We start from the raw sequence: 12,712 nt of genomic DNA on the forward strand, positions 1-12,712 counted from the left end.
AGGGGCCCCTTTATATTCAATATGCCTATGCTAAATTATAGACTAGACAAAACCTCCGTATTTATAAATATGTAGCGAGCGCAGGCGAATGGAATCGTGGACTCGGACACAGCGCTATGTGCAGTACATCACACGTACCTTGGTTGTAGATTATAGGATATGGTACCGTCTCCTGAGATTGCCTCTTCTGAGCTACTAAGGGTATACCGCTCAGTAGTACTTGGGGTTCTCAAGGTCAGTCAGATCGAAGATGACAGCAGAGTGGGGCTTGCCACCACCGCGGTTAGCAAAGTCTCTAGAGAACTCGATGGAGCGGTTGAAGTGGAGGCTGCCGTCGTCGTTGATGTCAATGTACAAGGCCTTGAAGTCGGCGGGGGTGTTGATGAGACCGATCTCGCCGGTCTGGACGAAGTAGTCGGTAACAATGATGTGCTTCTGGTCGGGAGCGACCTTGATGTAGTGGGGTCCGATAGTAGGCTGGTCCTCGTCAGGGTCGTCAAGGCGCTTGACATTGTTGAGATCGCTGATGTCGAGGGCGACAATGTGGTTCGCCGTTGTCAGCGTCAGGTAGATGAACTTGCCATCCTGGGTGATGTCGGAGCTGAAGAGTGCGTATATTAGCAATCTGGTCTCGAGGAAAATCACTTTGAAGAGAGTATAGACACTTACTAGATAGCAGTCGTGTCGCGCGCCTTGGGGCCGAGGTCGTAGAGAAGTTCAGCGACACCCTGCTTGCCGTTGGCGTCCTTTCGGAAGGGGTAGATGATCCACACTTGGCCGAGATGCACAGCAGTAGCAAGGGCAGCAGATTCAGGGTTGCCGGGGATGAACTTGACGTCTTGGATACCACCTCCCTATTGTGCAAGTCAGTCATGTTTACAACCAGGAGAATGTTATCTGGAAACAAACATCAGGGATGGTGATGGTGTTGATAATTGTTCGCGTCTTGAGGTCCCAGAGTCTCAGGGTATTTCCGCGCTGGATCCCCAAGCTGGGCTTCAGGATAGAAAGAGGCACGACGAAGTCGGAGGTCAAGATAAGACCCTTCTCCCAGTCCACGGAGAGACCGTGGGGAGAGAATTGCTCTCCCAGAATGTTAAGGGTACCCTCAACATCTTCAGGCCATTCATGGATGATGTTGAAGTCCGCATCCGTCTCGATGAGTCGACCAGGGGACGTTCCAAGAGCCGCTAAAATACATCAGCATACATGGTAAAAAAAAAGGCTCGAAATATGGGTTTTGCTTACAGCCCATGTATGTGATGAAGAAACCACTATTATCCCGTTAGTTAAGTCTACATATCGTTAATTAGGGTCCTACATGCCCATCAGGCTTAGCCCTGATCTCATCTGCGATAGAGGAGAGGAGGGCACGGTTGCTCTTCTTGAACTTGGGGCGGTAAGGGTCGGTGGTATCAAAGTAGTACGCAGTATCCTAAGAAACGTTAGCGTGCTAACTGGAGCAGCTGTTCTTTATTCCTACCTGAGTCTTCAGCAACGACAGCAGACCACCTCCAACCAGGGTCTTGCCGTCCAGGGAAACACCTAGATGGTGCGGGTCATTTCCACTGGTCGGGACATCGGTCACCCAGAGCAGAGTGCCAAAAGTGTCCTGCGAATTGTCAGTTTGAAGTCAATAAATAACGTGGGAAGCAAAGATACTTACATCATCAAGACTGTAGGTGGCCAAGAAGTCTATCAGTCTGAGTCAGCGTCCCATGGTCCTAGTCGATAAGCAACAAAGAAAGGTACCTTTGTGAACTTTGTCTCCTGCACCGACCCAGAAGTAGCCGATCTTCTTTGGCTTGATATCGCTGGGCTCGAAAGGAGGACTGTCAACCGGCGGGGTTGGCACTTGCAAGACCGGCAGTGGGGGAGCGTTGCTGGCCAGAGGCTCCGTCACTCCAGGAATGGAGGGGATGAGGGGAGGCAGAGAAAGCGCCTGGGTAACGGGGACCACGGAGGCCAGCAGGGCCAATGACGAGAACATGTTGGCGGCGTGGGATGAGGACCTCCCGCTCTTGCTGGACGCTTAGTTCAAGAGCTTGAGCAGATTTGAGACATTTTGGGTCTGTATATATACCTGCGCAGACTCGACCCGATCACCTCCAAACCTCGTCTTTCCATCGCAACTTGATTACTACCGCAATATTTTGCATCTATCGCGTCATCTGGAGGAATCAATTGTTCTGCCTCCAGATGAACCATAATACGAGTCATTATACCGAGCTTAACTCCACTACATCGGTCTCGAAGTGGGACGATCGACACGATTCGGCTATGAGGCGATCTGGATGAAGGGGGCAGAGTGGAAGAAAAAGTGATATGGAATAAAAACGAAAATTCGGAATGACTCCTCTTCAGCATCGGGACATAATCGGCCCTGTTTCCATTGGCCGGGCATCTGTGCTAGGGAAACTAGGAGTCTGATAAGGGAAAGATAAACGCTCGGGAATTCGGTGATCTCTGGTACATACTGACTCTCGATATAAGGTTTTTCATTAGACATTAGTACCTGTTGAGGCGCATTGAAGCAGCTCGCTACTGGCCGACTCGAGCTCACCTCGGAGAGCAGCTACCAACCACACGGACAACAACCCCGGTTTGGAAGCAGGTTCATTTGAGCTCATGCTGTTTAAATTAGGACATCGTGCCGTTCAGCCTCGGGATAGCCAAGAAGAGATAGCATATGATCACACGGGGGCCGCCGCAAAGGCTGATGAATGTTGGCAAAGCTCTGGGACATCTACACTGCAGCATTAGCTTTCTTCGTGGGACCTGAATACGGAATCACTCGGATCACGCTTCCTCACAGGATACCCTTTTCTTCCAGGCCTATTTCTGACTTGGATAGAACGACCCAAACGGTTGAGGACTTCGGGAATAACATGACACGCTGAAATATCAATAATACGGGCATTTTACTCGAAGCTCGATTAAGCACAGAACTCGAACCCGTCTCTACTGAGCGCCATATCAAGATACGGATGCCCCATGGCTTCGGTGAGCACGGTTCCTCGTCCCGCACCAAGCAGCGCTTAGCGCTATCGAAGGTTCGTCGTCGGGATTTGCCCTGGAGTGGACATGACAGGACCACGGAGAACTCGGAGAATTTAGAAGACACCATCCCAAGAGGTGGAATCAAGCACTTGGGCTAGCCTGACGAGGAAAGTGTAGGTGGCACTGGGTAGACGGGGAATGCCAAAGCGGGAATCGATGAACACGATGACATGATTATGTGCATATAGGAGGACATGATCTAGGCCCTCGACCCCGCTTAAACTCAACCCTTCCTGGATCTGCGGTGCGAAAGGTCATAATGAAATTAATGCTGCTGACGAGGTGGTCAGTCCATTTCAGCGAACACTCATCGCCGACGATTGGTTCTATGCTTACCATAACAGGTCAAAATGGAGGCAGATGGCCAACATATCACACCAGGTAGCCAGCAGGACTTAGGGCTGCTTCGGCAGAGAGATACCAAGCCCGAGAAACGCGCCGCACAGGCTTGTTTGCGAGTATACTGTCTTCACTGCGTCTATATGGCGCCGCTGGAGTCGAGCGGAAGGCTTGGCACGGCAGACAAGCGCTGCCAAGCATGGCGACATCACGCCCCGAGCTGGCGACAAACCGTCGTTCTCCGCCTCCACGATCCCTCGTTTTGTGTGAAATCCTTCGAATTGCTTTATTGCTCAGGCATATTGCATCAACTACCAACCTTTATCGTTTATTGGGATCTACTACGGGCATCAACCTTCGTGTGCTATGACCATTTCCATACCTCGCACAGAACATACTACCGAGTATACGGATACCTGTGTACCAAGCGTCGGGTAAACTGAATCCGTGATGGTTTACCACAAACCGGGATGGATAGAGATCTTCGCCCTCGAAGATCCCGAGCGAGCTCCGCACCTGATTTGCGTGTGACCTGTCACCAGTTTGAACATATACTCTTTTCTCCTCTGGATGGCGTGATGATCCGATCGCACACATTTGCCTTGTTCCAGCATTAGCAGATCAATAGCTTCCCTCTCATCCGGTGGCATTCATTGCTAAAAGGTGTACATAATAGTTGCAAGGAAATCGGTTAAATAGCGGCCAAGGAATCAGGGTCATTCGAATTCCTCCACCACGGTCTCTTGCTCGTCTTGTGTCTGGAAGCTGCTGTGAACGAAAGACAGCATGAAGTTGCTCCTTCCACAGCTCCTCTGCTTGACCTCGGTGGTCGTAGGATCGCCTGCGGCCGTCAAGCGCTCCGGGTTTGACGAGGGACAGCCGATCAACGATGCATCCGGAAAAGGAGCTCCGTTTTCTGGTAGGGAATGCTGACGTCGACCACGCCCTCGCTTGTGAAATTGTCTGACATTAGCACAGGGGGCACAAACCATGCCATCGACCTGCAGAATCCGGACAATCTGGGCCAGCAGAGCACTGACAACGGATACGTCCCCAACCTGAAGTGGAGTTTCTCCGACTCCAAGACCAACATCTTCCCCGGCGGTTGGACTCGGGAGCAGATTACGTCTGACCTGCCCCAGAGCCATGACATTGCAGGTGCGCAGCAGCATCTGAAGAAGGGTGCGATCCGTGAACTCCACTGGCATCGAGTGGTGCGTATGATTCGGGGGGTATTTTGCTTCTGATCTAACCGTTTTACCAGGCTGAATGGGGCTTCGTGTACAAGGGCTCCCTCATTCTCTCTGCTGTGGACGAGAACGGCCAGTACCAGCTTGACAAGCTGGAGGAAGGCGATATCTGGTACTTCCCCAAGGGAGCCGCGCACACCGTGCAGGGATTGGAGGACGAGAATGAGTACCTTCTCATTTTTGATGACGGAGACTTTGAGGCCCAGGGGTTCGTCTTTATCCGTCCTCTGTGAACTATGACTATATACTAATCTCATCTCCAGAACGACCTTCATGGTCGACGACTGGGTCGGACACACCCCTCGTGACATCCTCGCCAAGAACTTCGGAGTCGACCCGTCGGTCTTCAACAAAGTCCCCAAGCAGTTCCCGTACATCCTTAACGGGACTGTCAGCCATGAGAATGTCAGCGGAGGCAACGGTCCTCTTGTCGGAAACAGCTCATTCGTGTACCACGCGAAGGATCATCCGACGGAGCCCGTCCCCGGCCAGGGCGGCACGTTCCGCAAGGTCGACTCGACCACCTTCCCCATCGCGAAGACGATCGCTGCGGCCATAGTCGAGCTTGAGCCTAAGGGTCTGCGCGAGCTGCACTGGCACCCGAACGTAAGTCAAAGTGTTTAATGAGTATACATACAGCCAGCTGACTCCATGATTAGGCTGAGGAATGGCTCTACTTCCACAAGGGCACCGCCCGCGCGACTGTCTTCATCGGCAACAGCAAGGCGCGCACCTTTGATTTCACCGCCGGCGATACGGCCGTGTTCCCGGACAACAGCGGTTCGTACCGACTTCCAGAACACCAATAATTCATGTTAACGATATACTTGCTACAGGTCACTACATCGAAAACACCTCCGACACCGAGAAGCTCGTTTGGGTCGAGATCTACAAGAGCGACCGCGTGGCGGACATCTCGCTGACGCAGTGGCTCGCCCTGACGCCGGCGGACATCGTGGCCAACGTGCTCAAGGTCGACATCGAGGTCGTGAAGCACCTGAAGAAGGAGAAGCAGATCCTTCTGAAGGGTAACTGAGTGATCGGTACTACTCCGTAATGTGGTGCACATACATAGGTACTATGTGGGAAGGCTCTCCTCTACCATTTCAACTACAGTTGGAGGGAAAAGGCCCTTTGTGATCTATCATGTATTTAGGTACTGTACCTCCGATATAATCTAATTTAATACTGTTGGAAGGACAGGTCGGTCACGCCACCTAGGGCTCAGGGCCTAGAGCTAGGGTAACCACCTGGTCGCCTACCTCACAACCTTCACCCATGTAGACTGGGACTTAGAACCTTCAACTACTACCAGAAATCCAATATTCAGTTCCTTCATATGCAACGAATACCTACCTACCTACCTACACTATGCTGCGTATCTCCTCCCCTCTTTTCTACTACTGTGTGCACTACGCATATTCAAACCTTCGGCTTGTAAGTTGTTCTAGTTTCCCGGGACTTCTGGCTGAAATCTAAAGGAGGTTAAGTAGGTAGATACCTTTAACGAAAAAAAAACAAAACTCTTCCGTATATCCGTCCGTGCTTTCTCTCTCTGTCTCTCTCGCTCTGTCCTATACCTTCAGTGTAGATCAGGTACCATACAACCTAAAAAAGAAATTTAATCGTTCAACCAAGACACCGGATACTACAGTTATCAATAGGTCGGTCCGAAACCAAGACCAAAACCAACACCAATACCTTACCCCTTACCAAACGTCCAGAACCCATCCCATCCCATCCCATCCTTATGTACTGTACTCAGTCTCAACTCTGAACCTCAAGCGTAATCCAATCTAATCAGATGTGATGGCGTCCATCCGTCCGTGCATGGGCCCGTGTAGGCACCTAGGTACCTAGGTACCTAGGTTAAGTAATATCACGTGATAACAGCATGCCCTAAGTTAGGTAGATAGTGGAGACTCGACTCGGATCGAAACCTCCATTAGGTAGATTACCAAGATGAAACACGAGTAGGACGTGAAAGTGGCTGTCAATACCTCAGGATGAGAGTGGCAGATGTGGTTGGCTGGTTAGTTGATCAGGAAAAAGATAGTATGCATGCATCATGTTGAGTACCTAGCTAGGTATGTACCTACGTACTGTACTTACCTCTCTCAAATCAAGATATATAGTTCTAGATTTACGTACAGTACATGCAATAGGTATATATATACACCGGCCATGGTACCTCTACCTTCATCACCACACAACTCAATCGCCACATCCTTGACTTGCGTGCCGGTAGTCGGTAACACCTCCACCCACCGGTAGTCCCCCAGAACGCCCAGGTCGTCGCGCAGGCAGAGCTCGTGAATCGTATCGGGTAAAAAAAAAGTCCTCCAGACCCGGACACGCACCCAGTACGTGTGGGACCGGTGGTCTCCGTTCCAACAGCAGGGATTCGTGTAGGAGTGGTGCTCTCCAGCCCAGCAGGACAACCGAACGATCGGTCGACTCCCTCCAGGAGCTCAAAAACCTTGAAAGCGGGAGCGGCCTCCGGTGCTGCGAACAAACAGCGCATGTTTCAGCATCAGACCGGACAAACGAGAAATCGAGCGCTCAGCATCCTCAGCGCTAGAAGCTGGTGAGAGAAATACGGCCACGAAAGGCACAAGACATACATGTCGCCCTCACAACATTACCCATTAGAATATGAAAGACCAGGCAAGAACATCAAAATCAATACCTACAAGAAACACGTCTTTTTAACGCGTCATTGGACTCAGAGAGGGCTCAGGGCCCCTAAAAAGCACCATGGAACCCCCCAATCTCCATGGTGGTGGTGGTACTCACGCGTCTACCCCGGCAAGCACACATGCAGCCAGCCAGCTCACAGAAATCCTAGGGGTCCCGGATACCCCAACCCCAAGTCAATGGAATCCCTCCGGACCTCTGAGGCTTATTATGAGTGGAAACAATCAGGAAGATCATCTAGGAACTCAGGAAGGGCCTGCTAAAGGCCCTGAGAGCCTAAGGAGCAGTTGCCTACAAAGTCAAGCAAGCAAAAGCAACAGAACATCTAGGCTACAATAAGCCACCCAGAAACCCTTATGGAGCAAATTCATACACCAAAATCCTTGAGAAGATATCAGGAAGCACCTACATACCCTAGGAGGTAATATCAAGCAAGCATGCCAGGATGACTTAGAGACCCTTTGGGCTCAGATTGCAGAGGCCATAGACAACCTCAAGGTGCAATGGATAGCAGAACAACAAGCCCAGGAAGAAATCCTTCTACAAAGAATCAGCTCTCTAGAACTAGAAGTTAGCAAACTTCAGACTCAGCCTACAGCAGCCACCCAGCAACATCAAGACCCCCCTTGACCAGCTCCTTCAGATGAGGAGCACAGGCCACAAAGCAGAGCTGCAAATGTGACTAAGCAACAAGAACTGAAGGCAAGAAAGGAGTCAGCAAAGGCAGGATCTTTCTATGCAGAAGTGGCATTGCTACTAGCTACCAGGCCTGGAAGCCAGGAGTGGCAGATAGTTGGCAAAAAATAGAAGACTCAGGTCCCAAAGCCTACCACTATAAGGCATACAAGCCAGGAGCCAGGCAACCTAAAGCCAGTCAAGGAAAAGAACAAAGAAGCATACAGGCTTATCTTTTAACGAGATCAGGGAATTAAGATCTCTAGAGCTGAACAGGAGGAGATCCTCCTCACTCTAAATAGGGCTCTGGCAAAGAAAGGCTTTCCAGACTTCCTCCACACAGTTAACACTGGTTATACAGAGTTAGAAGCTATAACAGTTCTTCTAGAGAAAGGCTCTCTAGGTTCTATGCTAGTCTTCTACTATATAGACCTTCTAGTGGCAGCAGCATGCAAAGCTGATCTATCAGTGATTTCAGTGGAGCTTCCAGAGCAATAGTATCAAGTCAAGGTGCATGATATGCTAACACAGAGATACCTAACACTAGGCCTAGGCCTCACCCATAAAGAAATCAAACTAGACACTGAGTATTAGCTCAAGAGGGACCCTACCTGGCTTTACAACCCTCAGAAGCTTCAAGACAGCCAGAAGAAAGACTCTACCATTGTGATTACAGTAGGCTCCCTGGAGAAATCCTGGAAGCTTCTTATTAATGGGATTTGCTTTAAAGGCTCTAGATACTGTATAGAGCAGTATTGGAAGCTTAGACCAGACATTATATGCCTGCTATATTGTGGAATTAGGAATAATAACTTCAAAGCCTGTAGAGACTGACCTCTATGCTGCTTTATATGTGCAGAGGCTTATAAAGAAGTGGAGTATATCTGTAAGGTTGTCAACTGCCTGACAAAGCCAGGGACAGCATGCCAACACCTACCTGCCAAATGTGGTAACTGTGGTGGCCTACATCTAGCTACTGCTAGTAAATGCTCTAAGATCCAGGAAGCACAAAGGTGCCTAAGCAGACAAAGAGATTCCCATATACAGTTTTATGGAGCTCTAATAGGTGACAGCTTAGCCCAAAACCAATTTCAGGCCACATTGGAAGTCTCTACACAAGCCTTAGAAGACAGTTCTATGCAGGCTATACAGGCAGCCCTCACACAGACACCAGAAACATCTACTAACATCTGAGGTGATATGGACATGGAAAATATGCAGACCCCCTCACTATATATAGTACCTACATCCATTGCAGTATGTTAGTACTACAACATAATTGCTATAGGGCTTATGCAACAACTATTGCAGCTCTAGAGCTTGGGCTGTAATGGCGGACCTAAGACTTCTTAGGCAGAGGCTTGTTGGGTTTATCTTGAGAACAGAAAGCAAGAGAAAAAGATAAATGAATAGGCCATTACTAGCAATGTTACCTATCAGGATTGCTATTTGAGTTGACCACGGGGTTCTAATCCCCATGGTTAAGGAGCGTCTTGTATACATCCTGAGTTCTGCCCGGAAATACCTATCCGGTGGATCATGACTATAGATAGATCAAAGGATCCAGATGGATCAAAGAATCCAGATAGATCAAAGAATCCAGATAGATCAAAGAATCCAGATAGATCAAAGAATCCAGATAGATCAAAGAATCCAAATGGATCAAAGGTCCAGATGGATCATAATAGAATCCCCCCCTTGTCTGTCCTGCTCATGGTCTCCAGGCTGTGCTGTAACACACAGAAGCAGCTGGCAGCAGCTCTATTTCTAGATGTTAAAGAAGCCTTTGACCATGTGAACCCAGCTAGACTTGTTGCAAGAATGGGGGAGCTGGGTATTGATAGCAATCTGATCTGCTGGATATGATTATTTCTAACAGACTGGCAGGTTCAATTAGTAATTGATGGCTATCAGAGACTAGAGCACCCTATTAACTCAGAGATGCCTTAAGGCTTTTCAGTCTCACCAATTCTCTTTATGATTTACCTGAGTGAGGTTTTCCAAGACTATAGAGAGAGTAATCCCCAGAGTTAGAGCCCTATTCTTTGTAGATAATATAGAGCTTATAGCCTATGGTAGCTCAGTATATCAGGTCTGTAAGCAGCTGCAGAAGGCAGGGGAGGCTGCCATAGTCTGGGGGCAGGCTAATGCAGTACAATTTGATGCTGAAAAGACTGAGGCAACCTTGTTCACCTGAAAACAAGGCAAGGCACTAAAGAAACAGGTTTGTCAGGCAAGATTCTCCATAGGGAATCACCAAGTGGCTTTTAATAAGGAGGCCACCTGCTGGCTAGACATATGGCTAGATACTGGGCTAACACCAAAAGCCCACTATCAAACCCATCTTCAGAAGGCATAAAAGGCTGAAACACAGGTGCAAGCCCTATGCTGACAGCAAGGACTGGCCCCAGGCCTAGTCTGAAGAATTCAGGTGGCAGCCATTCAGGCCATAGCCCTATATGGTGCTGAGCTATGGTGGCAAGGGCAGAAAGATCAGCTAGAAGGCATCCAATATCTCACCAACTGGCAGGCCCAAGCCATTACAGGCATGTATTGAACCACCCCTATAGGCCCTCTGATCTGGGAGGCAGGCATACCACCAGCAGAGACCCTTCTAGCAGCAAGGCAGCTAGGGTATGCAGTAAGACTTCTAGGCCTGCCAGAGAATCACTTAGCTAGACAGATACTTTCAGTCTTCTTCTGAGATGGAGACCGGCATGCACAGCCCAAAGAGCAACCAGAAGGTGACATAGTATGGGCAGAGAGAAGCACTAGACACCAGGGTCCATAGTCATTAGGGCAACAGCTAGCCTATTAATTAGCTGACACTATCCCTATTGATCCTTCTGGAGGCTTCAAGGAGACAGTTGAGACAAGCCCAGCATTCTTCCCAGAGCAAATAAAGGCTCTATCAACTGACCAAGTCCTTAAGGCTGCCCAGGAGGCTTGCCCAGGTCTAAGCCTCTGGTCAGATGGTCTCGGAGTGTCTGGTCATCAGAACCAATTGTATTAGTTATTAGTTGTGGGGTGGTGGAAACTGTATGACTTTACACCCTACTTGATTAGCGAACTGTGCGGTTAGCAGGCGCTAATCCCAATTGAGCAGGGCATGAGGCCGATAGACCAAGTTCCCTAGGGCACGTTGACAGATGGTTCATGGCTAGAAAATAGCTAGGTAGGCGCAGGCATTGCATGGCAGAACCCCCCAAGGGGTCTGGCAGACACAGAAGATCCCCTTGGGAAAGGGGAAGAAAGTGTTTGATACAGAGCTTATAGGAGCATGCAGGGCCTTAGAGCTCACCTCAAGGCTTTGTGGCCAGGGACCAGTCACCATCTTACTAGATTCTCAGGCAGCCATTGCATGACTCCAACACCGACAACCAGGCCCCAGGCAAGGACTAGCCATCCAAGCTTATCAAGCAGCTCAGGCCCTAGAAGCTCAAGGCAGGCAAGTTACAATCCAATAAGTCCCTGGGCACCATGGCACTGAGGGGAACAAAAAGGCTGACCAGGCAGCTAAACAAGCAGCTGAAAAGATGCCCCAAAGAGGCTCTGGAGAGCTTTCCCTGGCCTATGTGAATTGAGCTTGCACAGAAGTAATTTGGGCCCATAGACAGCAATGGCTCACAAAGGCACTAGGCTGCAGAAGCCTAGGAGCTCAGAGAGTATATAGGGCACAACCTGGCTGGAGAGAAGATCCAGTAGCTGCTGCAGCCCTAAAGAAGATAGCCAGTCAGTACTACCAGCTTAAAATAGGCCATGTGGCCATTGGGACCTACCTACAAAAGACCCAGACATGAGAATCAGAGGCATGCCAGGGGTGCCAGGCACCCAAGGAGTCAGTCTACCACCTCCTGTTCAAGTGTAGACAGTGGCAACGGCAGTGAACAGCTCTATACAAGAACTTGACCAGGGCTAGAGTTGCCATACTGACAATGGCCAAGGGCCACCCTGAGGGAAGGCTCTTTGGGGACCCTAGGGCTACCAAGGCTATTCTGCAGTTTCTAGCAGACACAAGAGTAGGCTGTGCCCCAGGAGAAGAGACATGGGCAATTGTCAGAGCACAAATAGATGATGAATGGGGGCTACAGGCTCTAGAAGAGGCAGATCAAGAGGAGGCAGGATAGCAGGGGAGGGTGGCCTGCAGCAGGTAGGTGACACCCAAACTGACAGCAACACCAAGGAGGGCTTCTAGGGCCCAAAAGCCCTGCGCATTTAGGCAGCCTGGGGCGAGGAAAAGGCACAGATTGATCAAAGAAGAATTTAGAAACTGATAGGGGCTTTCACCCAAGAGATGGGTCTGTCATAGCTGGAAGGCTCGGTATGGACGTTAAACTTGAATATAATAATAATAATAATACATGTCGCCCTCCTCCAGGGCTCGTATCCATTTCGTCTCCGCATCTGGAAGCTATTGGAGAGTTAGGTACCCGGGCAGTATTTATTATAGGACGGTCAAATATAGCAAGGAGAAGCGGCAGGGATACCTAAGGTAGGGTGGCCGACATTGGAAGACAGTACATGGCAGGGGAGGGGGCGACGAAAGATATCCATGGCACAGTACAGTGGTACATATCATCGCTCGCGTTCATTCTATATACTGGCAGACCTTAACCGTAACCTCCTATTTTGCTTAGGTAGTGTGACAGCGTAATGTACATACCCCCAACCAAGGATGACCTTCCGCTTAT

The 12,712-nt window shown here is 49.7% G+C and overlaps 3 protein-coding genes across 3 annotated transcripts; 1 reads left to right on the plus strand and 2 right to left on the minus strand.

Annotated features, from left to right (window-relative positions):
- Positions 1-210: 210 nt before the first annotated feature.
- On the minus strand, positions 211-1,255 carry VTN00DRAFT_5785 (uncharacterized protein; the record flags this gene model as incomplete). Its single annotated transcript, XM_069432353.1, has 4 exons — positions 211-601; positions 670-854; positions 910-1,190; positions 1,249-1,255. 4 exons carry the CDS (start codon positions 1,253-1,255, stop codon positions 211-213), a joined length of 864 nt encoding a protein of 287 aa, XP_069288222.1.
- Positions 1,256-1,309: 54 nt separating this feature from the next.
- On the minus strand, positions 1,310-2,127 carry VTN00DRAFT_5786 (uncharacterized protein; the record flags this gene model as incomplete). Its single annotated transcript, XM_069432354.1, has 5 exons — positions 1,310-1,435; positions 1,484-1,612; positions 1,667-1,695; positions 1,753-2,024; positions 2,084-2,127. 5 exons carry the CDS (start codon positions 2,125-2,127, stop codon positions 1,310-1,312), a joined length of 600 nt encoding a protein of 199 aa, XP_069288223.1.
- A 2,058-nt stretch (positions 2,128-4,185) lies between these two features.
- Positions 4,186-5,685, plus strand: VTN00DRAFT_5787 (uncharacterized protein; the record flags this gene model as incomplete). The annotated part of the gene is made up of 6 exons (XM_069432355.1): positions 4,186-4,318; positions 4,378-4,613; positions 4,664-4,857; positions 4,913-5,255; positions 5,309-5,429; positions 5,486-5,685. 6 exons carry the CDS (start codon positions 4,186-4,188, stop codon positions 5,683-5,685), a joined length of 1,227 nt encoding a protein of 408 aa, XP_069288224.1.
- Between the last annotated feature and the right edge of the window lie 7,027 nt (positions 5,686-12,712).

This window comes from Thermoascus crustaceus (assembly GCF_041956765.1).
Source record: "Thermoascus crustaceus strain CBS 181.67 unplaced genomic scaffold VTN00scaffold_3, whole genome shotgun sequence".
NCBI lineage: Eukaryota > Fungi > Ascomycota > Eurotiomycetes > Eurotiales > Thermoascaceae > Thermoascus > Thermoascus crustaceus.